This window comes from Scyliorhinus canicula, chromosome 18, assembly GCF_902713615.1.
Source record: "Scyliorhinus canicula chromosome 18, sScyCan1.1, whole genome shotgun sequence".
NCBI classification, from domain to species: Eukaryota; Metazoa; Chordata; class Chondrichthyes; order Carcharhiniformes; family Scyliorhinidae; genus Scyliorhinus; species Scyliorhinus canicula.
The window spans coordinates 42,092,067-42,118,473 of NC_052163.1; the positions used below are offsets into that span (position 1 = coordinate 42,092,067).

The 26,407-nt window shown below is 50.6% G+C and overlaps 1 protein-coding gene across 9 annotated transcripts in view; it reads right to left on the reverse strand.

The window, feature by feature from the left end:
- Positions 1-26,407, reverse strand: part of LOC119953294 (epsin-2-like) — a 101,664-nt gene that overhangs the window by 7,379 nt on the left and 67,878 nt on the right. For 6 of the 9 annotated variants that reach the window (XM_038777409.1, XM_038777411.1, XM_038777418.1 and 3 more), the window contains 5 exons: positions 16,696-16,770; positions 10,339-10,452; positions 7,385-7,538; positions 5,284-5,469; positions 1,640-1,747 (listed from right to left, as the gene is read on the reverse strand). In XM_038777409.1, the coding sequence (XP_038633337.1) occupies positions 1,640-1,747; positions 5,284-5,469; positions 7,385-7,538; positions 10,339-10,452; positions 16,696-16,770 (637 nt within the window). The remainder of the gene's footprint in view (positions 1-1,639; positions 1,748-5,283; positions 5,470-7,384; positions 7,539-10,338; positions 10,453-16,695; positions 16,771-26,407) is intronic. The other 3 variants (XM_038777415.1, XM_038777410.1, XM_038777416.1) reach the window with 3 other exon arrangements.

The window sequence follows — 26,407 nt, forward strand, 5'->3', positions numbered from 1 at the left end:
TTTGGGGTAGCAGTGGAGCCGGGAGTGCAGGAGGCGAAAGAGGCCGGTATTCTGGCCTGGTAGCCCGGCGCAGGATTCTTCTACAGTGGAAGGATGTGAGGCCCCCGGGCGTGGAGGCCTGGGTCGACAATATGGCTGGGTTTATCAAACTGGAGAGGGTCAAATTTGCCTTAAGGGGGTCGGTGCAAGGGTTCTTCTGGAGGTGGCAACTGTTTCTCGACTTCCTGGTGGAACGTTAGGTGATGGTCAATAACAGCAGGATCCCGAGGGGGGGGGGGGGGGGGGGTTTCGGGATGGGCGGGCGGGTGAGGGTTTGTTTGTTTTTTTTATTGGGCGTGTATATTTGCTTTCATGTTAATTATTTCTGGTAATTTAATATCTGTGTATGGGGGGGGGGGGGGGTTACTGTTTTTATTTATTTCCGTTCTTGTTGGTAAAAATTTGTGAAAACTTGACTGGGGGCAAGGCTGAGCCAGTTCTTTGGGGGTGAGGACAGGTGTTAGTATCATTCAGAGGACTGTGGATCACCCCACTCCCACGAACCGTCCAGGAGTAGGTCCCGACCTCAATCAACATTCGGTGGGGGGGAGGGGTGTAGTGCGTATGTTTCTGAACTTGGCAGTAATCAAGAGTTCAACTCCCACCAGCCTAGCCTTCTAGTTTGAACTTGGTTTAAAATTAATAGCTGGTGTCAGTACAATTGACTCGCCCTCCACTGAAGGGACTGATCCTGAGGAGAACCTAAAACTCTGGGTTCCTTGGCTGGCGTTGGGGGTGGGGGAATCTTGGCCCAGAGAGAGACATTACTCTTCTTTGGAAAGAGCCACATTTCCATGGTTTTGCCAATGGCACACTACCTCCCAGGCTCCAGCACTGCAATTATTTGCCAACCCTGTCCTGATCTTGGACACTCTCATGAGGGCAACAAAACTAGTAAATAATGGAGCAAGACTGAGTTCAGTCCATGTATCATACCCTTCTTACTGAATTGTGGTCACTGTTACCGAAATGCTCCCCTACTGAAACTTCTACCACCTGGCCGGGCTCATTCCCCAATACCAGGTTGTCTACATATTGTTTTAAGTGATAGTGGAGTTGGACACTTTAGGAACTTTCAAGTGGTTATTGGATAGGCACATGGAGCACATCAGAATAACAGGGAGAGGGTATAGCTTGATCTTGGTTTTGGACAATGCTCGGCGCAACATCGAGGGCTGAAGGGCCTGTTCTGTGCTGTACTGTTCTATGTTCCTCCATGTACCAGACTCACCCTCCATGTGATTCACAGCCATGCTAAGGGGGAATTGGGCAGATACTCTGGGATTTTCCTTCCCTAATCCAGGAACATTATCCAGTTCCTATTAGTTCACTCAGTGGTTGGGGGGGTGATTTGGTGAGGTTGTGAGAGTGATGGGGAGGTTAGGTGTGCAGGCGTGGAGGTGAGTGGGTATGGGAGGCATTGGTGGGGAGTAAGAAGAAATGGAGGGGTATAGTGGGGAGTGGAAGGGAGAGGGATTGAGGGTGAATGGGTGGGTGGCGATGGCTTCAAGCAGTCGGGGGATGGACTCAAAGAGCAAGTGGCTTCCATAGATCCGGCAGTTGTGCAAAGGGGCCATTGCTGAGACAGTCTGAACCTTACCTGCAGGACTATCAGATAATGCTGGTGCAGAATGAACCCATGCACTCTCTGCAAATTGATCTAGCACGGAGTTCCCTGGATTTGTAAAGGGGTCAAATGTCGAGCTCTCTGTAAGAAGGATAAAATCATGAAGGGAAGAGAATAAACACACGATATCCAGCCCTTAGCCCTGACCCCCACCAACCAGATCAGAGTTGAGGCTGTCGTCTCCCCTCGGGTAACTTGATACAGATGTCATATTTTCCAATTTTAAAGCCATCGTGATTATATTGGAATATCTATTGCTCCATGCTCCAGGCATTGTCAAACCTGGGGGCGCGTCCCGCAGGGTGGGTCGTGGAGCCGTCCGCCGCGGTGCTCCCGTTTGCGCAAATCCGCGTGCAACAGCCGGCTTTTAATAATGGCCAGGAAGAGATAAAAAGAAACGCAGCCGCACTCCGCATGTGTACCCGATCATCGATGCACATGCGCAAAACTATGCGTATGCGCACCGATGATCGGGCACGCATGCGCAGTGCGGCCGCATTTCTTTTTTATATGGTCGCAGCCTTTTAGTTTCCAAGTTCGGAGGGACAAAGGGACCATCGGAGCCAAAGGGACCCAAAACCATTTTGTCCATTTTGGTCAGCAACAAACCAGGTAAGAAAAAATGGTGGGTCGCGCAGGTCGGCCGGCGTGGGCCGCAAAGGTCGATCAGCGTGGGTCGCGAAGATTGACCGGTTGGTAAAAATGGGTCCCCGGAAAAAAAGTTTGAAAAACACTGGTGTGGATGTTCAACTGTTAGAGTCATAGTGTTTTACAGCACCAAGAGGCCATTCGGCCCATCATGTTTGTACCAGCCATCAAGCACCTATCTATTCTAATCCCATTTCCAGCATTTGGTCCGTAGCCTTGTGTGCTAACACATTTCAAGTGCTTATCTAAATGCTTCTTAAATTTGTGAGGGTTCCTGCCTCTACCACCTTTTCAGGCAGTGAGTTCCAGATTCCCACCACCCTCTGGGTGAACGTTTTTCTCAAATACCCTTAAATCTTTGTCCCCCCTAGTTATTGACCCCTTTACTGAGAGTCCTTCCTTTCTGTCCCACCCACAGTCCTCATAATTCTCTACACCTCAGAGGTCCCCCCTCCTTCAGCTCTAAGATAAACAACCCCAGCCTAACCAGCTTCTCTTCATAGCTGAAACCCTTCAGCCCAGATAACATTCTGGTGAATCTCCTCTACACCCTCTCCAGTGCAATCACATTCTTCCTATAGTGTGGCAACCAGAACTATGCACAATACTCGAGCTGTGACCTAACCAGCATTTTATACTGCTGTTAATCCTTTAACTTTTCATGATGTCCAATTCACCTCCATAACATCATCCAACTCTGTCCCTGTTATAGCTTATCCAGGTCTTAGGAATTTAGGACCAGGAATTGGCCATTTAACCCCACAAACGTAATCCAACATTTAATACTGATGTGACTAGCTCCATAAACCCACCTTCTGCCCATTTACCCTTAATCCCTTTGGTAAACAAGAATCTGTCAATTTAATAATTAACAACTGATCTAGCATCAATTTCCATTTGACAAAGTGAATTCCAAACTTCTATGTTCCTCATGAAGACATTTTCCTAAATTTACTCCAGAAATGCCTGGTTCTAATTTTTAGATTCTCAAACCAGCAGCAATAGTTCCTCCAAATCCCTTCTTTTAACTACCTTGAAAGCATTGATTAAATCGTCCTTTAACTGTCGACAGTCCAGGGATGCCACCTGAGTATGTGTGATTTCTCATTGCAATTTAACCCCTTGCAGTGCAGGTACCATTCTGGTAAATCAACGCTGCATTCCCTCCAAGACTAATATACCCTGTCCAGTTCCCCAGGTGAGTTCTAACTAGGTCGTTGTACCATCAATTCCACCTTCCTGAATTTTAGTCCTTAAGATAGAAAGGCCAATATTCCATTAGCCTTTTTGATTATTTTCTGTATCAGTTCATCACATTTTGATGATCTTTGTACCTACACTTGGCACGCCACTGTTTCTAGCTTAAAAAAAAAATATTTTTTGGTCCAAAGTGCTATCCCTAGTAATCTCTAGTTTCTTATCTCTATACAGGCAGGCGTATCCCCCCAGCCCCCATAAAACCTCATCACATCCAAAACATTACTGTTTAGATCCTAAACTCGTACCAAATCCTGTTCACTTAGCAGCCTGTGCTTGCTGACCTCCATTGGATCCTGGTCCAGCAAAGTCTCAATTTTAAAATTTCCGTTCCCATTTCAAATGCCTTTAGGAATTTGGCATCTCTCCCCCAGCTGTGTAGCCTCACGATTGGTCCATTCAGCTCTTGGCCCCTCCTCCTGTCTCTAATCTCACTATTAGGCCGCTCAGGAGGCGTGGTCCCTCACCTCCTAACTCTCGAATCTCACTACCAGCTCCAGTTGAAGAACCCAATTAGAAGGGGGCAGTCTGAGAAATAGTTTTCAAAGATCTGTTCAGGATAAAGGAAATGCGAATACATACATCAAACCAAAAATTAATTAATGGGATGTGGCTCAGTCATTTCAGAGGCCACATTGTCTTTCTCTCTAACCCTTCATCATTTCAATTTGATCACCCCTCAACTTTCTGTATATCAAAGGAGTACAAGCCAAGTCTATGTGGCCCGTCTTCAAATTTTAACCCCTTCAGCCCTGATATCATCCTGGTGAATCTGAACTGCATTCCCTCCAAGACCAATATAATCTGCCTCTGCTGTGGTGCCAGAACTGAACAGGCGAGTGATGCCAGAATTGGAATAGAGGGTTAGGGGGGGTCTCCATTTAATCTTCTGTAACTGCCCACTCTATTATTATGAAATTGCAGAGAACCATCCTGTCCAATCAACATGGACCCAGGAATTTCTTAATCTCCCCTTTGGGGAGGCGGTGGTGTAGTGGTATTGTTGCTGGACCAGTAATCCCAAGGTATTTGCTGGCAAACTGGGTTCGAATCCCATGGCAGATGGTGAAATTTGAGTTAAAAGTCTAACGATGACCACAAAACCATTATCGACAGTCGTAAAAACCCACCTGGTTCACTAATGCCCTTGAGGGAAGGAAATTTGCCGCCTTTACCTGGTCTGGTCTACATGTTACTCCACACCCACAGCAATGCCCTCTGAAACAGCCTAGCCAGCTAATCAAGGGCAATCTGGACAATTTGGGGTGGGCAACAAATACTGGCACATCCCATCGATGAATTAAAAAAAGCTTCTGTGAGCCTGTGGGATAAACCCTCAGCGTGGGGGGGTATGGGGGTGCAGTGGTTAGCACTATGGCCCCGGGTCACTGTCTGTGTGGAGTTTGGACATTCTTTCCGTGTCTGCATGGGTCTCACCCCCACAACCCAAAGATGTGCAGGGTCGGTGGATTGGCCACGATAAATTGCCCCTTAATTTGAAAAAAAAAAAGAATTGGGCACTTTAAATTGAAAAAAAAAGCTCCAAGTACAATGACTGGCCAAGACATCAGAGCTTAAAATATTTCAGTTTTGTTACAATGGTACTGGCTACACATTGCTCAAGAGTACATAGACTTGAGGAGTTTTGCCTGTTGGCTAGCAGGAAGTTGGCAATTTAGAATCTGCTTCCCATTAAGCTGGCACACTGGTACCTGGTAGCACGCTGCAAGTGTTGGTGGTTGACACAGTTACCCATGGATCTACGTTGGACTGGGTGGTAGCTGTTGGGCCAGATGGCTGGGCCCAGAGGTCCGTGTCCCACATCTGTGGAGAGGCAGCAGCGTTGGTGTCTAAAGATGGCCAAGAAGTTGCAGCACTCGGGTTAGATGCATTTGTACCTGAAGGAAATCACACAACGTCCGTCAGCATTCTGTTGAAGAGCCACAACTAATGGTGCAATTGGGATAGAATTCCTACCTGTTGAAGCTATCCTGACTCATTCAGAACTCACTCCTCTTCCTAACACCATGTTTTCCCCCTCACTCAGCCCCAGGGCAATCCAGTTGTACGGATTTTAAAAGTCAGCTTATGTGCTGCTGCTGATCTCACTCTGGCCCCAGAGAAACAGAAAATGGTGTGGTCATTGACATGCCTGTAGCAGCCATTGAGGTAGGGCTGGACTCATGGTTGGACTCACAGCTAAGAGTCTAACGTAGATCAAACTGAGTTGGTTTCCAGAGTCTGAAGCCATAATTAAAACTGCAGCAACGTCTTGTTAACAAAATCAGGCGACTTCTCAGGACACGCTAAGTGCACGATAGTTGCAGAATGTAAATGATCTGTGTAAAATTAACCTACAGTAGTGACTAGCCCACTCACTACCACTCTGCCTAGGGGCTTGTGATCCTTAGATCAGGAGGGGGAGCTGTGTTCGTGCTCACTGTCCTGTCAAATACAGCCTGGAGCCCCGTCACCCTCTTCAGGGCCAACAGGAGAGAGAGTGGCCAACTCTTTAAATTCACAAAAAAATAGAAATAAAATACTGCGGATGCTGGAAATCTGAAATAAAGACAGAAAATCTCAGCAGGTCTGGAAACATCCGTGGAAAGAGAAACAGAGTTAGCGTTTCGAGCCCAACCTGACTCCTCTTTGGAACTCAGTTAACTCTTTAATAATAATCTTTATTATTGTCACAAGTCAGCTTACATTAATACTGCAATGAAGTTACTGTGAAAAGCCCCTAGTCGCCACATTCTGGCACCTGTTCGTGTACACTGAGGGAGAATTCAGAATGTCCAAATTACCTAACAGCGTGTCTTTCGGGACTTGTGGGGGTAAACCCATGCAGACACGGGAGAATGTGCAGACTCCGCGCAGACGGTGACCCAAGCGGGAATCGAGCCTGGGACCCTGAAGCTGTGAAGCAACAGTGCTGCCCACTGTGCCACCGCGCCACCCTCTCTTGTTTTTCTCTCTCCACAGATGCTGCCAGACCTGCTGAGTTTTTCCAGCATTTCCAGCATAATCCCTTCAGATTAATCAGTCTGAAGAGAGAGGGGCTATATCCTAAACGTGTTGGATGTCACAGGAACCCGGGAAAGAAAAGATTCCAATTTCCCATCCTTACAAAATCCCAAAGCCACTGAAGCCTTGTTGAAATATCGGGCAACACCCCTCCCTCGAATAATATCAAGGAATCTGTTACCCTGTCACTCAGAGGGCTGACAGGACTTTGGGTTATTGTCTCATCTGAAAGATTATAGAGGCATCGGCAGGTTACCAGAGGCTGGCACCTCAGCTCAATGTTCAATGGATATGAATCATCCAGCCCTCAGCTGCTAACTCGCCCTCGGCCACTATTCCACCCTCGGCCACTCGCTGCCCCCTGCAACCTCGAACAGGATTCTTTGTTGGAGGGCGATCACTCAGCCCAATTCACTCCCTGCTCCGAGATTCCTGCTCCTCCTCGTGACCCAAAGATTCCCATTGGAAAAACCCTATTGCCAGGATTCTGGAGGAGGTGCTGGCACTGTGCTTTCTACGCTAGAGGATCCTGTGGGACAATCTCAAACCTCACGTGTAAACAAGGGACACGAGAGAATGGTCAATACATCTTGGACCAACTGAGTAACAACACAAGCTGGCTAATCCTATGAATGTGGCACCAGCCAGGACTTCCTGCTATGTGGGTGGGTGAGGGGTTGGCAGGGTGTGGCACTGTCAGTCACAGTGTGGGGGAGAGTGGTGTGTGGGCGAGAGATGAGGAAATTCTGGTGCTAACCCAGCGTTAAGCTTATGATTGGAGAGCTTTACCGAGAGTACTCCAGAGTTCAGGACAGGCTGTAGAGGGAGGCGAGGCCATGTTTCTGCTCCTCCATGGTTGGGGACAGGTGTCCCATGGATCAGCCCTGGTTTCTGTCACAGTCACTGGGGCCCCGAAGATATCAGCCAGTTCATGCATTGAGGACTAGACAAGAGAATGAAACAACTGTTAGTGATTGAGGCAGCATTGAACAATTCCAAATATTCTTTACACCCAATGTCTCTTACCGCTTTCCGGAGGGGTTGATTCCCTATTGGGATCCGGTTCCATTTGGTTAATGAAGGCAGCCCATACCTCCCCCTGTCCGTGCGCAGTAGCAGACTATTTGGCCACCAGAGCTCACATCAGCTTTGATGCCTGTGCCAAGGAGCAATCAGGTGCTGGGACCATGGTTGAATCTCCAGTCCAGGGACACTAGGGTCAATGTACAGCACCTCAGGACTGTAATTGTCTGCCAACACAGTGTTATTACAGATGCACATTAGATACCAGGGAGGACCGGCCAACCAATTCCGCAAGTTCTGGTCATGTCCCAGACTTGTTGGTTATTGGCCTCCTTCGAGGCCATATCCAGGGTTATGGGAGTGAGGGTGGAGCTGTGACCTTCGGCATTCTTCGGGGTACCAGAACAGCCAGAATTCTTCACAGGGAGAGGGGCAGACGCCCTAGCCTTTGCCTCCCGGGTCACCCACCAGAGAATCCTGCTCGGGTGGAGATCATCAGCACCACCAAAGCCTGCAAGCTGTCTGCCTGACCGAGCCGAATTCCTCAACTTGGAAAAAATAAAATTCATCATCAGAGGTTCGAAAGAGGACTTCCACAAAAGATGGAAGCATTTTATCAACTTGTTTGAGGACCTGTTTGTAACCAGCGATCAGTAAGGGGTGGGAGGATGGGGAGGCAAAATAGACAAAGAAGGAGGGAGAGTGAAGAGGGATCTAAGGAGGGAGGGTAGGATGCACTACCCAGAACACAAAGGAAGTAGGGCAGAGGGGCCAAAAGGGTGCGGGGGAAGGGAGGACAGCCCAGGAAGGATGCCCAGAACAGCAACACCTGGGGGACCACAAGCAAGTCCCTGGTATGTTTTCAATATCAGACATATATGGTAGAATGGAGAGGTCGGGTACCCTACCACCGGTGGCCTAAATCAAACAGCCCCCCTAGGCCCCCCCATCTCCCCAAACCTGCACATATGTTCTCCGGGTATTGATTACAAATCACATTAACTCCCAGATTTCAATGTAGTGTGTACTAAACACTCTCAATAGATCCCTTGTTACTCCCATCTTCAGCACTGACCCTCTGGCAGCGCAGCCCTCCCTCAGCACTGATCCTCCAGCAATGCAACCCTCCCTCAGTACTGACCCTCCTGCAACGCAGCCCTCCCTCAGTACTGACCCTCCAGCAACGCAGCCCTCCCTCAGTACTGACCCTCCAGCAGTGCAACTCTCCCTCAGTACTGACCCTCCAGCATTGCAGCCCTCCCTCAGTACTGACCCTCCAGCAGTGCAGCCCTCCCTTAGTACTGACTCTCCAACAACACAGCCCTCCCTCAGTACTGACTCTCCAACAACACAGCCCTCCCTCAGTACTGACCCTCCAACAACGCAGCCCTCCCTCAGTACTGACCCTCCAGCAGTGCAACTCTCCCTCAGTACTGACTCTCCAACAACACAGCCCTCGCTCAGCACTGACCCTCCGGCAATGCAACCCTCCCTCAGTACTGATCCTCTGGCACCACCGCCCTTCCTCAGTAATGATCCTCCAGCAGTGCAACTCTCCCTCAGTACTGACACTCCGGCAACGCAGCCCTCCCTCAATACTGACACTCCGGCAACGCAGCCCTCCCTCAGTACTGACCCTCCAGCAGTGCAGCCCTCCCTCAGTACTGACCCTCCAGAGTACAACTCTCCCTCGGTACTGAACCTCCAGCAGTGCAGCCGTCCCTCAGTACTGACCCTCCGGCAACACAGCCCTTTGTCACGACCCACCTTCCGGCAGTGCAACTCTCCCTCAGTACTGACCCTCTGGCAGTGCAGCACTCCCTCAGTATTGATCCTCTGACAATGCAGCACTCCCTCTGGTCCCCGAAAGTGCAGCCGTTCCTCAGTACTGACCCCCTGGTAGTGCAGCCGTTCCTCAGTACTGACCCTCCAGCAGTGCAACTCTCCCTCAGTACTGACCCTCCAGCAGTGCAACTCTCCATCAGTACTGACCCTCCAGAAGTGCAGACCTCCCTCAGTACTGACCCCCAAAAGTACAGCCCCCCCCCCCCCCCCTCAGTACTGGCCTGCGGCTGCGCAGCTCTCCCTCAGTACTGACCCCCAGAACTGCAGCCCTCCCTCAGTACTGACCCCAGGATGTGCAGCTCTTCCTCCGTACTGACCCCTGAAAGTACAGCCCTCCCTCAGCACTGACCCCCCTCCCGCCAGTGCAGCACTCCCTCAGTACAGACCCCCCCGGGCAGTGCAGCCCTCCCTCAGTACAGACCCCCCCCGGCAGTGCAGCCCTCCCTCAGTACAGACCCCCCGGCAGTGCAGCCCTCCCTCAGTACTGCCCCCCCCCCCCCCCCCGGCAGTGCAGCCCTCCCTCAGTACTGACCCTCCAGCAGTGCATCTCTCCCTCGGTACTGACCCTCCGGCAACGCAGCCGTCCCTCAGTACTGACCCTCCAGCAGTACAGCCCTCCCTCAGTACTGACCCTCCAGCAGTGCAGCCCTCCCTCAGTACTGACCCTCCAGCAGTACAGCCCTCCCTCAGTACTGACCCTCCAGCAGTGCAGCCCTCCCTCAGTACTGCACAGCACAGTCTGGATCACACAGCCAACTCCTCAGCAGTGGGGCTGGAACCTTCTGACTTTGAAATGAGTGTTCTGCCAACTGAGCCATGGCTGACAGTGACATTGTTTCACAAGTTAGGCCCAAGTTTGGCACAGGGAATTATACCTCATTCCTCCCCTCGGCGAATTCATTCTCTTTGCGACTTTGTTCCAGGGCTCTCTGAAGATTTTCATCCGCTTCCTCATCATCCTCGTCAAGGGATGACCTCACTCTTAGTTCCTACAAAATACAAGAAACGAGCTTTCCCGGGTTACGTTGGACTTGAGAAATGTCAAAAGAGGAATCTCAAGAAATATTCCAAGTTTCTCAACAGATTCTACCATAAACATGGATCAAGCAGCTTTATTAATGTCAACACAGGGTAGGCTACAAGAAGCATCACATGTCCAGTGTTCCTACAAAGACTCTGCCACACCCACCCCAAGTGGCTGAGATGCCAGTTCTACCCTTTAGCGACATGCCCTGTGGCATTGTTCCTTATAGAGGTAAAAATTTTGAATGGTACGAAGTTCAGTCAGTTACCCCAGAACATCAACAGGATGTCTCGCGCTGTTCTGGTCTGAACTGGCTCAGCCAAGAGAGGCAAGTGAAGAGATGCACTGAGCCACCCACGACCAAATTATCTGGCACCGACTCCACCGCTCGCGAGTCACTGGCACCAAAATATCCAGCCCAGAAATGTCTGTCATTCGCTTCTCAGGTTGCCAACTTTGGTCGATGTATTCCTGAAGGTTTGACCACATGAACAACCCCCCCCCCCCCACCCAACTTGCTTCATTGGTCCATCTTCCAAATGGTTCGCCCGGCCAATTGGTAAACAAACAGACTCCTCGGTTACCCGGGGGAAGCAGAGATATTGGTCAGAACAAAAATAAAGTGGAAGAATTTGGCAATTAGGTTGGCATCACTCAAATGAAGAACCTGCCGGATGGGTTGAATCCTCGGCAGCTGAGGGCAGTTTGGGTGGAGATAGCAGACGTTCTGACCTCAATTTTTCAGCCCTCCTTGGACACGTGAGTGACGCCAGTGACAGGTGAGATAGCACCTGAGAAGTAATGTGCAGAATATTGTCTCGTCACATAAGGACAAATGGTTCATCTGCATGATTCCAAGGATGAGAGGGCTGTTGCATGAGAAGAGATTGAGTAGAATGGACCTAAGTTCTCTCGAGTCTAGAAGGATGCAACTGATTATATCGAAACCTGTAACATTCTGAGGGGGGTTGGCAAGATGGATGCTGAGAAGCCGGGGAATTCAGAACAAAGGGTTGCAATCTGAGAATAAGGGGTTGGCCATTTAGGACTGAGGTGAGGAGAAATTTCTTCACTCAGAGGGCTTTTGAGTTTTTTTAACTTCTCCACCCACAACACTGTGGTCACTCGGTCAGTGAGCATGTTCAAGATTTTTGGGCACCAGGACAATCAAGAGACTTAGAAATAGTGCACAAAAATTGAGTCAGCTGAGTTGGGCCAGGCCAGGAATGATCAGTTTTCAGGCGATGAGTATCCCAATGCAGATGATCAGACTCGAGGGGCCTTACGGCCCACTTCTGTTCCTATTTCTCATTTTTTAATCAAAATATCCCAGCTCTTTCGAGAATTGGTGATTCTTCACCAGCAGGTCCCTCTATGGATGTTCCTCCCACTCAAACTAGTCTAATTTAGATCACACTGCATCTCTGGATTGATCATTTCTCCACATTAAATTGTGCCTGCTGCGTGTTTGTCCACCGTCGGGGAGGGCCGATCCGCGGGCAGAGGGGGGACATTATTAGGGGCTGGGGGCACTGCGTGTGTGTGGAGGTCCGGGGGAGTCCGGGACACGCAAGCCGGCCAATGGGGGGGGGGGGGGGGGGGGGGACTATTTAGCGGGCCGGGTCTGCGAGCTGCTTCCGCCATGTAGCACGGCACGGCCGCTGCAGGCCACCGCCGTGTGCATGCGCGGCAATTCTCCGGGGCGTATCGGCAGCTGGAACCGGGTGCTCTACGTTGCCGGCATGCTAGCCCCCAGCAAAACGGGGATTCGGCGGCTGTTGTGCGCCATTCTTTCTAGCGAAAAACACCACCGTTCCCACACCGGCGTGGGGATTTAGCCCCAGATTCGGAGAATCCAGACTACTATGTCTTGTGTTCCATGGCATCTGCGTCCCATTAGTTCCTCCAGAACTAGTTCTTTACGCATTTTAATTACTTGAAGTTCTTCACTCTCAGTTGACCTCTAGTTCCTCATTAATTCCAGGAAATTTGAGCACTTTATTATGAATACATATACAAAATATTTGCTTGCTAATTTTTTTTTTACAAACTTGTAGAAGCTCTTGCAGCCTGGTTTTATATAACCTGCTAGTTTAATCTCACATTTGATGTTCTTCCTCTTCATCCATTGCTTAATTATTCTTTTCTGATTTCCAAAACCCTGCCAATCCTCAGGCTCCTGAATGTTTTTAACAATTTGTAAGATTCTTCTCTTAATCTAATATGCTGCAATTCTCAAGTTAACTATAGCTGGGCCCCTTGAACTGTGGACTTTTCTTCCTCGAGGGAATGTGTTGTTGTCGGGGTAAAAGAATGTTTGCTATTTCTTATCTAGCACCATAAATTAATCTAATTTCTCAGTCTTCACCAATTGACCCTGGCTTTGCTTAAATTTAAAACATGAATTTCAGATTTATGGCTAACCACAGTATTGTCAAAGTCAATGTGGAATTGTAACATATCATTTTTCCCTCGAGGATCTTGTACTGTAAGATTTGTAATTAATGCAGTCTCCTTACACAATACTAGAACCAAAATAACCTGCTCCCTAGTTGATTCCGTGGCCTGATTGTTCTCAAAACTCTCCTGAAAACATTCCAGGACCGCACCCCAAGATTCTTTTTGCAAATTTGGTTTGCCAATTCACATGAAGATTAAAACCCCCACAACTACTGCTATACCCTCATTACAGTGGGGACTGGTTTAGCTCAGTTGGTTGGACAGCTAGTTTCTGATGCAGAGCACGGCCAACAGTGTGGGTTCAGTTCCCATACTGGCTGAGGTTATTCATGAAGGCCCTGCCTCCTCAACCTTGCCCCCTCGCCCGAGGTGTGCTGATCCTCAGTTTACATCACCACAAATCAGCTCTCCACTCGAAGGGGAAAGCAGTGGTCATCTGGGACTATGGCGACTTTACTTAACCTCCATTACAATGATGTTCTGTTGATTTACGTTTTGTTGATAAGGAAATTAAGAATATTACTGATGGGTGTGGGAGAATACCAGAGGAGATGAGGAGAAAGTGTGGGGCTCAGAAATTGGATAGCCAGTGATTTATAAAGGGTCACTTAAATTCCCTTACTTTGTAGTGCAGAGGTGGGCTTTTCTGGTCCTTCCTGCCAGTGGGATCTTCTGGTCCCGTCGAAATGGACCCCCATTACAGGGGCCATGTGAGCCTTGCAAATGGTCATTGACTTCAGCAGACCTACTGGGCGAGTGATTGCTTTGAAAATATTCTGAGCTTGTGCTGCCACCTTTAAAGATTTATGTACATACCCCACCCACCCCATTTCCAGAATCCCTTTTAAAATTGGTCTGTTTAATAAATATTGTCACTCTTCATTCTCCCCATCAAATTGTACCACGTTTCTTCAATAAAATTTCACCTGTAACCTGTCTCCCCATTTCACCAGGTCAGACACAGCTTCTTGAGTCTGTTAGCATCCTCCTCACTGTTTACAGCGAGTAGATGATGGATGACCTTATCACTAATCTGCTATCACTGAGAAATAGAATGCACCAGAATCACACAGCAGCTCAGTCAGAGGCTGGAAGGAGTCAATCTCAGGCTAATGCATAAAGTTTTTAACAGTATAGCGACTGACTGAACATTGCCAGCATTTTCGGAAAGTAGAACAGAAAATGCTGGAATATTCAGTAGGTCAGACAGCACCTGGAGAAAGAAACAGAGTTCATTTTTCAGCTCCATGACCACCTGTGGATACTCAGCGAGACCTTGGTGTCCTCGTGCATCAGTCGCTGAAAGTAAGTGCGCAAGTACAGCAGGCAGTAAAGAAGGCAAATGGTATGTTGGCTTTCAACATACTGCAACTGTATAGGGCATTGGTGAGGCCTCACCTGGAGGTATTGTTTTGGAGGTGCAGTTTTGGTGTCCTTACCTGAGGAAGGATGTTCTTGCTGTGGAGGGAGCGCAGCAAAGGTTTACCAGGCTGATACCTGGGATGGCAGGACTATCATATGAAGGGACACTAAGTTGGTTAGGATTATATTCATTGGAGTTTAGAAGAGTGAGAGGGGATCTCACAGAATTAGACAGGGTAGATTCAGAAAGAATGTTCCCAAAGGTGGGAGAGTCCAGAACTAGGGGTCATAGTTTGAGGATATGGGGTAAACCCTTTAGGACTGAGGTGAGGAGAAATTTCTTCACTCAGAGAGTGGTGAATCTGTGGAATTCACTACCACAGAAAGTAGGTGAAGCCAAAACATTGTGTAATTTCAAGAAGGAATTAGATACAGCTCTTGGGACTAAAGGGATCAAGGGATATGGGGGGGGAAGGCGGGATCAGGGTATTGAACTTGATGATCCGCGGTGATCATAATGAATGATGGAGCAGGCTTGAAGGGCTGAATGGCCTCCTTCTGTTTCTATTTTCTATGTATGTTTCTGTTAGTTCACTTGTTGGAAGATCAGCGATCTGAAACATTAACTCTATTTTCTCTCTCCACAGATTCTGTCAGACCTGCTTTCTTTCCAGCATTTTCTGTTTTCATTTAAGATTTTCAGCACCTTAAGTTTTTGCCTTTTAATCATTGATGTTATATACTATATACAATCATTCAGTTTTAATGAGTCAATCTTTCATCCCGATCCATTATCACTGCAATTTCTCTCCTATTGCTTCCCCATTTCCATCCCCTTCCAATCCCATCATTCTTACTATCAGCCCCTTCATTCCATTCAGCCTCTCCCCATTCAATTCCTCACCGGCCAACGAATCCCCATCTCTCTCTCTAAGGAAAGTAAGGTTGCCATAGTTCCCGATGACCATAGGCTCCCTTCTGAGGGGGAGAGCTGACTGGTGGTGATTTTACCGGGGGATCACCACACCTCAGACGAGGGGCAAGGTAGCTCAGTCGATACGGGAATTGAACCCCCGCTGTTGGCCTCGCTGTGCGTCACAAACCAGCCGGCCATGAACGCCCCAGATACATCATCAGTTAACCATTCACTCTTTGATCCCTAAATCCTGCACCTCTCACTCCCTGACCCCCATGGCTGGTTTAGGGGCTGGTTTAGCACCAGGGCTAAATAGCTGGCTTTTAAAACAAACCAAGGCAGGCCAGCAGCGTGGGTTCAATTCCTGTACCAGCCTCCCCGTACAGGCACCGGAATGTGGCGACTAGGGGCTTTTCACAGTAACTTCATTTGAAGCCTACTTGTGACAATAAGTGATTTTCATTCATGACTGTTCTCTGTTCACTCACCTCTCACTCTTTTAACCCTGGCTCACTCACCCCTTGCTCTCAGTGATGGGCTGGCAGGGGAGGGTTTTTCTGCAATTAGTTGGCAGGATGGGGATGGGTGGGGTGTTGTGGGTCCCAATGCACGGATGGATCTTATGATTTTACGGTTTCCTTGTGAAGTTCAAGAGATATAAGATCCTGGTCCATTCTGACCAACAAGGACAGGTGAAAAAACCAATGGACTCCCATAGAGGTTTGCCTGAGGATCCAGCTTAATGAATTGACTCTAGGTTTGGTTGGGCAGGGGAGGTGACACTGATTCCCCTGCACCTCACTCAGGCAAATTGCATATTTAAACAGGGTCCAGTTGCTTCTTGGGGATGTCCTTCCTGAAAGAGTGGCATCATGTGGGAGCACAGCAGGTTTGGTGGGTTTGGGGGAGGAGGGCTTTACTGATATTCCTACTGCCCATTTTCGGGCCTTCTGGTGTGCTGTGAAGAGACATGTTTAAAAATCAGCCTGATGGATTCCAGACACTCCTCTTTATTAATTATTGACATGTAACTCGGTTCCAGTGAAGACTGACACTAGATTAATCACTCGGATCAAGGTTCATGAAAGCTGGGCCCAAAACAACCTAATAAAGTGTCAGGCGTCAGCTACCTGTATGAAAATGTGTCTGTGACTGTGTCCAGGTTTAGCTTAATACAGGCCCACGTTAATTTTCATTCCTAATCGAATCAGGTCAGAGAGAAAGTGCTTTAGATGACAACCTGGCCTGGCGGTTCAGGTAGCCAAACATATCAACAGATGGTTAAGCTATGAGTCAGCCAAGGATGCAACATGAAGACACTTCAATCCCCTTTATCCCCAAGAAAGTGAGCAGAGAGGTGCACCACTGTTAGTGAATGAGTAGCTGCAGCAGACAGGCTGAAAGCACAGGACACACAACGAGGCGACACAGTGAGAGAATTAGTGAGTTTGCTCAGTTAGCAGAAACTACCTTCTCATTCTCCTCTTTGCTCAAACTCAATGCAATCTGCAGCTGGATTTCTTCATCAGACTCTGTGCTTGGCTGCTACAAGGTATTAAAAGCTGGGGTTAGCAAGTACATAATGGACTCAACGCTGGAACAAAGGCTAACGTCACTGGAACCCACTCAGGTCATGTACAGTACATGAGCCAACTCTACTTTGATGTCGCATGAACCTCTGCCTCCAATTGACCTGCCCACATGTATCTGCCATTGGCTACCTGACATGTCAATCCTTCTGGAGTTCCCCATCACCAATTGGAAAATGAGTAGACTCTGTGTCCTGATTGGATGATTCTTGACTGTCAGTCAAATAACAATTATCCCACAATAAACGTTCCATGTGTCATAAACAAAAGTGTTCAAAGATATGTTTAATGAAACACAACTTGTTTTAATGCACAGATGGATTGATCATGGGAATGTCTAGGTGATTAGTGAAAGACCAGGTAAAATTATTCTTTCCTTTCCACACTCTATCTCTTCTCATAGGGGCAGTAAGAAGTCTTTCACCAGGTTAAAGTCCAACCGGTTTGTTTCAAATCACTAGCTTTCGGAGCTTTCAGGTGAATAATGTAGCACTCCGAAAGCTAGTGTTTGAAACAAGCCTGTTGGACTTTAACCTGGTGTTGTAAGACTTCTTACTGTGCTCACCCCAGTCCAAAGCCGGCATCTCCACATCATTGTTCTCATAGGGACTGTGAGAAATTCTGGAATCCTCACCCCAGGAGACCAGCCTTCACGTCAGACTCCACAAGTGGCGCATGCTATTTGGCTATGACAGAGTCAAAGAGCTATTACCTTGTTAGCGAATGCCCATACACCAACGTTGCCAGCAAAGCTCACTGGGCAGTGATAGTGGCTGGAGCTCTGACTGATTTGACTCCATCAAGAGGACACCCTGAAACACCTGGGCTGGCCTTTGAAGCCAGGAACTGCAAGCCCCTTTCGCACAGTTACTGGTCACATTTATTGAGCTATGGTCAGAAGTGAGCCATATGTGTGAGGACCTACGCAGTACAGTGTATTTAAACAGGCAGAAGGTAAATAATGCAGCAGATTGCAAGGTAAACACGTGTACCTGCCTGCACTGTTCGGGTAGGACAGTATACAGGCAGCTTTACCCTGTATCTAACCACATACTGTACCTGTCCTGGGAGTGTTTGATGGGGACAGTATACAGGCAGCTTTACCCTGTATCTAACCACATACTGTACCTGTCCTGGGAGTGTTTGATGGGGACAGTATACAGGCAGCTTTACCCTGTATCTAACCACATACTGTACCTGTCCTGGGAGTGTTTGATGGGGACAGTATACAGGCAGCTTTACCCTGTATCTAACCACATACTGTACCTGTCCTGGGAGTGTTTGATGGGGACAGTATACAGGCAGCTTTACCCTGTATCTAACCACATACTGTACCTGTCCTGGGAGTGTTTGATGGGGACAGTGTAGAGGAAGCTTTATTCTGTACCTAACCACATACTGTACCTGTCCTGGGAGTGTTTGATGGGGACAGTGTGGAGGGAGCTTTACCCTGTATCTAACCACATACTGTACCTGTCCTGGGAGTGTTTGATGGGGACAGTATACAGGCAGCTTTAATCTGTATCTAACCACATACTGTACCTGTCCTGGGAGTGTTTGATGGGGACAGTATACAGGCAGCTTTACTCTGTATCTAACCACATACTGTACCTGTCCTGGGAGTGTTTGATGGGGACAGTGTGGAGGGAGCTTTATTCTGTATCTAACCACATACTGTACCTGTCCTGGGAGTGTTTGATGGGGTCAGTGTAGAGGGAGCTTTATTCTGTATCTAACCCCGTGCTTTACCTACCAAGGAATGTTTGATGGGAGCAGTGCAGAGGGAAATTTGCTCTGTATTTAACCCCATGCTACACCTGCCCTGGGAGTGTTTGATGGGAGCAGTGTGGAGGGAGATTTACTCTGTGTCTAACCATGTGCTGTACCTGCTCTGGGAGTATTTGGTGGGGACAGTGCAGAGGAAGGTTTACTGTGTGTCTAACCGCGTGCTTTACCTACTCTGGGAGTGTTTGATGGGGACAGTGCAGAGGGAGGTTTACTCTGTCTTTAACCACGTGCTGTACCTGCTCTGGGGTGTTTGATGGGGACAGTGTAGAGGGAGATTTACTCTGTGTGTAACCATGTGCTGTACCTGCTCTGGGAGTGTTTGATGGGGACAGTGCAGAGTGAGATTTACTCTGTGTCTAACCATGTGCTGTACCTGCCCTGGGAGTGTGTGATGGGGCAGTGATGAGGATGATTTAATCTATATGTGATATGGGGAAGTTTTGGTACTGATTTGGTACTCAATTATGTTTTCCAATTAAGGGGCAATTTAGCGTGGCCAACCCACCTAACCTGCACATCTTTGGGCTGTGGGGGTGAAACCCACACAGACACGGGGAGAATGTGCAAACTCCACGCGGACAGTGACCCAGGGCCAGGATTCGAACCCGGGTCTTCAGCGCCGTAGGCAGCAATGCTAGGCACTGTGCCACCGTGCTGCCCTCCTAGTAATATTTCTAACCACTCAATTGTTTTGTTTTGTTTAAAATTTAGAGTACCCAATTAAGGGGCAATTTAGCATGGCCAATCCGCCTACCCTTCACATTTTGTGGGTTGTGCAGGTGAGACCCACACAGACACGGGGAGAATATGCAAACTCCACACGGACAGTGACCCAGGGCCGGGATCGAACCTGGGTCTTGGCGCTGTAAAGAGCAGTGCTATCCACTGCGCCACGGTATTGCCCTCTAACCACTCAATTTCCAAAGCTGAGTCGGTCTAAAGCCAGACCCTCTGCACAATGAAATGCCACTTTCCCCTTTGCCCACTGATCCCTCTCCCCAAACGGGGGCAGGAATCACATGTTCATATAGTGCAACAAGCAGATATTTCTATAAGTTTAACAGTGGGAAGGAGATGTCAGTACTAAACTTTTATATTTAATTATTTTTACAAGCAGGTGCAAATGTTGTCCGTAAACTTATTGACAAGCAAGACACACCACCATTTAATATTTTGTTTCCAATTAAGGGGCAGTTTAGCGTGGCCAATCCCCCTACTCTGCACACCTTTGGGTTGTAGGGATGCGACCCACGTAGACATAGGGAGAATGTGCAAACTCCACACAGACAGTGACCTGGGGCCGGGCTAGAACCTGGGTCCACAGTGCCAATAGGCAGCAGTGCTAACTGTGTCATCGTCGCACCCACACCACCATTTTTAACAATTAAAATCAGATGAAAATAAATTCCAGTGAATGGTACTGCCTGCAGTTATGACATTACTCAGCAGGTGGCAGTCAGTCACCTTTTAGCCAGTCAGTGACAGCACCCTCTCTCTGACTGACCGGTCAGTGTCAGCTCATCCTAACTGACTGACCGGTCAGTGCCATCTCTCTCTCTACCTGACCGGTCAGTGCCATCTCTCTCTCTACCTGACCGGTCAGTGCCATCTCTCTCTCTGCCTGACCGGTCAGTGCCATCTCTCTCTCTACCTGACCGGTCAGTGCCATCTCTCTCTCTGCCTGACCGGTCAGTGCCAGCTCTCTCTCTCTCTAACTGACCGGTCATTGCCAGCCAGCGCCGGCTCTAGGGTTGCTGGCGCCCCGGGCAAGCTGAACTTCGGCGCCCTTGGGGGGGAGGGGCCGGGGGGGGGGGGGGCGGGGGGGCCGAGGAGGGGCGGACCCGAGGGAGGGGCGGGGCCGAGGGGGGGGCGGACGCGAGGGGGGGGGGGGGCCGAGGAGGGGCGGACCCGAGGGGGGGGCGGTCACGCGGGGGGGGGCGGCCACGCGGGGGGCGGGCGGACCCGAGGGCGGGGCGGGAGGGGCGGACCCGAGGGCGGGGCGGGGGGGCGGACCCGAGGGCGGGGCGGAACAGCCCGAGTTGCCGGTGCCTTGAGCCGGCCCTGGTGCCAGCTCTCTCTCTCTCTCTACCTGACCGGTCAGTGCATTCTCTCTCTCTACCTGACCGGTCAGTGCCAGCTCTCTCTCTCTCTCTCTACCTGACCGGTCAGTGCCATCTCTCTCTCTGCCTGACCGGTCAGTGCCAGCTCTCTCTCTCTCTCTCTAACTGACCGGTCAGTGCCATCTCTCTCTCTGCCTGACCGGTCAGTGCCAGCTCTCTCTCTCTCTAACTGACCGGTCAGTGCCAGCTCTCTCTCTAACTGACCGGTCAGTGCCAGCTCTCTCTCTCTCTAACTGACCGGTCAGTGCCAGCTCTCTCTCTCTCTCTCTCTCTAACTGACCGGTCAGTGCCAGCTCTCTCTCTCTAACTGACCGCTCAGTGCCAGCTCTCTCTCTCTCTAACTGACCGGTCAGTGCCAGCTCTCTCTCTCTCTAACTGACCGGTCAGTGCCAGCTCTCTATCTCTCTAACTGACCGGTCAGTGCCAGCTCTCTCTCTCTCTAACTGACCGGTCAGTGCCAGCTCTGTCTCTCTCTCTCTCTCTAACTGACCGGTCAGTGCCAGCTCTCTCTCTCTAACTGACCGCTCAGTGCCAGCTCTCTCTCTCTCTAACTGACCGGTCAGTGCCAGCTCTCTCTCTCTCTAACTGACCGGACAGTGCCAGCTCTCTCTCTCTAACTGACCGGACAGTGCCAGCTCTCTCTCTCTAACTGACCGGTCAGTGCCATCTCTCTCTCTCTCTAACTGACCGGTCAGTGCCAGCTCTCTCTCTCTAACTGACCGGTCAGTGCATTCTCTCTCTCTCTCTCTACTGGCCGGTCAGTGCCAGCTCTCTCTCTCTAACTGACCGGTCAGTGCCAGCTCTCGCTCTCTCTCTACTGGCCGGTCAGTGCCAGCTCTCTCTCTCTCTAACTGACCTGTCCGTGCCTGCTCTCTCTCTCTCTCTCTAACTGACCGGTCAGTGCCAGCTCTCTCTCTCTCTAACTGACCGGTCAGTGCCAGCTCTCTCTCTCTCTCTCTCTCTAACTGACCGGTCGCTGCCAGCTCTCCCTCTCTCTCTCTAACAGACCAGTCAGTGCCAGCTCTCTCTCTCTAACTGACCGGTCAGTGCCAGCTCTCTCTCTCTAACTGACCGGTCAGTGCCAGCCCTCTCTCTCTCTGCCTGACCGGTCAGTGCCAGCTCTCTCTCTCTCTAACTGACCGGTCAGTGCCAGCTCTCTCTCTCTCTCTAACTGACCGGTCAGTGCCAGCTCTCTCTCTCTCTAACTGACCGGTCAGTGCCAGCTCTCTCTCTCTCTCTAACTGACCGGTCAGTGCCAGCCCTCTCTCTCTCTCTCTCTGCCTGACCGGTCAGTGCCAGCTCTCTCTCTCTCTAACTGACCGGTCAGTGCCAGCTCTCTCTCTCTCTCTAACTGACCGGTCAGTGCCAGCCCTCTCTCTCTCTAACTGACCGGTCAGTGCCAGCTCTCTCTCTCTCTAACTGACCGGTCAGTGCCAGCTCCCTCTCTCTCTAACTGACCGCTCAGTGCCAGCTCTCTCTCTCTCTAACTGACCGGTCAGTGCCAGCTCTCTCTCTCTAACTGACCGGTCAGTGCCAGCTCCCTCTCTCTCTAACTGACCGGTCAGTGCCAGCTCTCTCTCTCTAACTGACCGCTCAGTGCCAGCTCTCTCTCTCTCTCTCTCTAACTGACCTGTCAGTGCCAGCTCTCTCTCTCTAACTGACCGGTCAGTGCCAGCTCCCTCTCTCTCTAACTGACCGGTCAGTGCCAGCTCTCTCTCTCTAACTGACCGGTCAGTGCCAGCTCTCTCTCTCTCTCTCTCTAACTGACCTGTCAGTGCCAGCTCTCTCTCTCTAACTGACCGGTCAGTGCCAGCTCTCTCTCTCTAACTGACCGGTCAGTGCCAGCTCTCTCTCTCTCTAACTGACCGGTCAGTGCCAACTCTCTCTCTCTCTCTCTCTCTAACTGACCGGTCAGTGCCAGCTCTCTCTCTCTCTCTCTCTAACTGACCGGTCAGTGCCAGCTCTCTCTCTCTCTAACTGACCGGTCAGTGCCAGCTCTCTTTCTCTAACTGACCGCTCAGTGCCAGCTCTCTCTCTCTCTCCCTCTAACTGACCGGTCAGTGCCAGCTCTCTCTCTCTCTAACTGACCGGTCAGTGCCAGCCCTCTCTCTCTCTCTCTCTAACTGACCGCTCAGTGCCAGCTCTCTCTCTCTAACTGACCGGTCAGTGCCAGCTCTCTCTCCCTCTAACTGACCGGTCAGTGCCAGCTCTCTCTCTCTCTCTCTCTAACTGACCGGTCAGTGCCAGCTCTCTCTCTCTCTCTAACTGACCGGTCAGTGCCAGCTCTCTCTCTAACTGACCGCTCAGTGCCAGCTCTCTCTCTCTCTAACTGACCGGTCAGTGCCAGCTCTCTCTCTCTAACTGACCGGTCAGTGCCAGCTCTCTCTCTCTCTAACTGACCGGTCAGTGCCAGCTCTCTCTCTCTCTAACTGACCGGTCAGTGCCAGCTCTCTCTCTCTAACTGACCGGTCAGTGCCAGCTCTCTCTCTCTCTCTCTAACTGACCGGTCAGTGCCAGCTCTCTCTCTAACTGACCGCTCAGAGCCAGCTCTCTCTCTCTCTAACTGACCGCTCAGTGCCAGCTCTCTCTCTCTCTCTCTCTAACAGACCGGTCAGTGCCAGCTCTCTCTCTCTCTAACTGACCACTCAGTGCCAGCTCTCTCTCTCTCTCTAACTGACCGCTCAGTGCCAGCTCTCTCTCTCTCCCTTACTGACCTGTCAGTGCCAGCTCTCTCTCTCTAACTGACCGCTCAGTGCCAGCTCTCTCTCTCTCTCTCTCTCTAACTGACCGGTCAGTGCCAGCTCTCTCTCTCTCTCTAACTGACCGGTCAGTGCCAGCTCTCTCTCTAACTGACCGGTCAGTGCCAGCTCTCTCTCTCTCTAACTGACCGGTCAGTGCCAGCTCTCTCTCTCTCTAACTGACCGGTCAGTGCCAGCTCTCTCTCTCTAACTGACCGCTCAGTGCCAGCTCTCTCTCTCTAACTGACCGGTCAGTGCCAGCTCTCTCTCTCTCTAACTGACCGGTCAGTGCCAGCTCCCTCTCTCTCTAACTGACCGGACAGTGCCAGCTCTCTCTCTCTAACTGACCGGACAGTGCCAGCTCTCTCTCTCTAACTGACCGGTCAGTGCCATCTCTCTCTCTCTCTAACTGACCGGTCAGTGCCAGCTCTCTCTCTCTCTAACTGACCGGTCAGTGCATTCTCTCTCTCTCTCTCTACTGGCCGGTCAGTGCCAGCTCTCTCTCTCTAACTGACCGGTCAGTGCCAGCTCTCGCTCTCTCTCTACTGGCCGGTCAGTGCCAGCTCTCTCTCTCTCTAACTGACCTGTCCGTGCCTGCTCTCTCTCTCTCTCTCTAACTGACCGGTCAGTGCCAGCTCTCTCTCTCTCTAACTGACCGGTCAGTGCCAGCTCTCTCTCTCTCTCTCTCTCTAACTGACCGGTCGGTGCCAGCTCTCCCTCTCTCTCTCTAACAGACCAGTCAGTGCCAGCTCTCTCTCTCTAACTGACCGGTCAGTGCCAGCTCTCTCTCTCTAACTGACCGGTCAGTGCCAGCCCTCTCTCTCTCTGCCTGACCGGTCAGTGCCAGCTCTCTCTCTCTCTAACTGACCGGTCAGTGCCAGCTCTCTCTCTCTCTCTCTAACTGACCGGTCAGTGCCAGCCCTCTCTCTCTCTCTCTCTGCCTGACCGGTCAGTGCCAGCTCTCTCTCTCTCTAACTGACCGGTCAGTGCCAGCTCTCTCTCTCTCTCTAACTGACCGGTCAGTGCCAGCCCTCTCTCTCTCTAACTGACCGGTCAGTGCCAGCTCTCTCTCTCTAACTGACCGGTCAGTGCCAGCTCCCTCTCTCTCTAACTGACCGCTCAGTGCCAGCTCTCTCTCTCTCTCTCTCTAACTGACCTGTCAGTGCCAGCTCTCTCTCTCTAACTGACCGGTCAGTGCCAGCTCTCTCTCTCTAACTGACCGGTCAGTGCCAGCTCTCTCTCTCTCTAACTGACCGGTCAGTGCCAGCTCTCTCTCTCTCTCTCTCTAACTGACCGGTCAGTGCCAGCTCTCTCTCTCTCTCTCTCTCTCTCTCTAACTGACCGGTCAGTGCCAGCTCTCTCTCTCTCTAACTGACCGGGTCAGTGCCAGCTCTCTTTCTCTAACTGACCGCTCAGTGCCAGCTCTCTCTCTCTCTCCCTCTAACTGACCGGTCAGTGCCAGCTCTCTCTCTCTCTAACTGACCGGTCAGTGCCAGCCCTCTCTCTCTCTCTCTCTAACTGACCGCTCAGTGCCAGCTCTCTCTCTCTAACTGACCGGTCAGTGCCAGCTCTCTCTCCCTCTAACTGACCGGTCAGTGCCAGCTCTCTCTCTCTCTCTCTCTAACTGACCGGTCAGTGCCAGCTCTCTCTCTCCCTCTAACTGACCGGTCAGTGCCAGCTCTCTCTCTCTCTAACTGACCGGTCAGTGCCAGCTCTCTCTCTCTCTAACTGACCGGTCAGTGCCAGCTCTCTCTCTCTAACTGACCGGTCAGTGCCAGCTCTCTCTCTCTCTCTCTAACTGACCGGTCAGTGCCAGCTCTCTCTCTAACTGACCGCTCAGAGCCAGCTCTCTCTCTCTCTAACTGACCGCTCAGTGCCAGCTCTCTCTCTCTCTCTCTCTAACAGACCGGTCAGTGCCAGCTCTCTCTCTCTCTAACTGACCGCTCAGTGCCAGCTCTCTCTCTCTCTCTAACTGACCGCTCAGTGCCAGCTCTCTCTCTCTCCCTTACTGACCTGTCAGTGCCAGCTCTCTCTCTCTAACTGACCGCTCAGTGCCAGCTCTCTCTCTCTCTCTCTCTAACTGACCGGTCAGTGCCAGCTCTCTCTCTCCCTCTAACTGACCGGTCAGTGCCAGCTCTCTCTCTCTCTCTCTCTAACTGACCGGTCAGTGCCAGCTCTCTCTCTCTCTCTCTCTAACTGACCGGTCAGTGCCAGCTCTCTCTCTCTCTCTAACTGACCGGTCAGTGCCAGCTCTCTCTCTAACTGACCGCTCAGTGCCAGCTCTCTCTCTCTCTAACTGACCGGTCAGTGCCAGCTCTCTCTCTCTAACTGACCGGTCAGTGCCAGCTCTCTCTCTCTCTAACTGACCGGTCAGTGCCAGCTCTCTCTCTCTCTAACTGACCGGTCAGTGCCAGCTCTCTCTCTCTAACTGACCGGTCAGTGCCAGCTCTCTCTCTCTCTCTCTAACTGACCGGTCAGTGCCAGCTCTCTCTCTAACTGACCGCTCAGAGCCAGCTCTCTCTCTCTCTAACTGACCGCTCAGTGCCAGCTCTCTCTCTCTCTCTCTCTAACAGACCGGTCAGTGCCAGCTCTCTCTCTCTCTAACTGACCGCTCAGTGCCAGCTCTCTCTCTCTCCCTTACTGACCTGTCAGTGCCAGCTCTCTCTCTCTAACTGACCGCTCAGTGCCAGCTCTCTCTCTCTCTCTCTCTCTAACTGACCGGTCAGTGCCAGCTCTCTCTCCCTAACTGACCTGTCAGTGCCAGCTCTCTCTCTCTCTAACTGACTGGTCAGTGCCAGCTCTCTCTCTCTCTCTCTCTCTCTCCCTAACTGACCGCTCAGTGCCCGCTCTCTCTCTCTCTAACAGACCGGTCAGTGCCAGCTCTCTCTCTCTAACTGACCAGTCAGTGCCAGCTCTCTCTCTACCTGACCGGTCAGTGCCAGCTCTC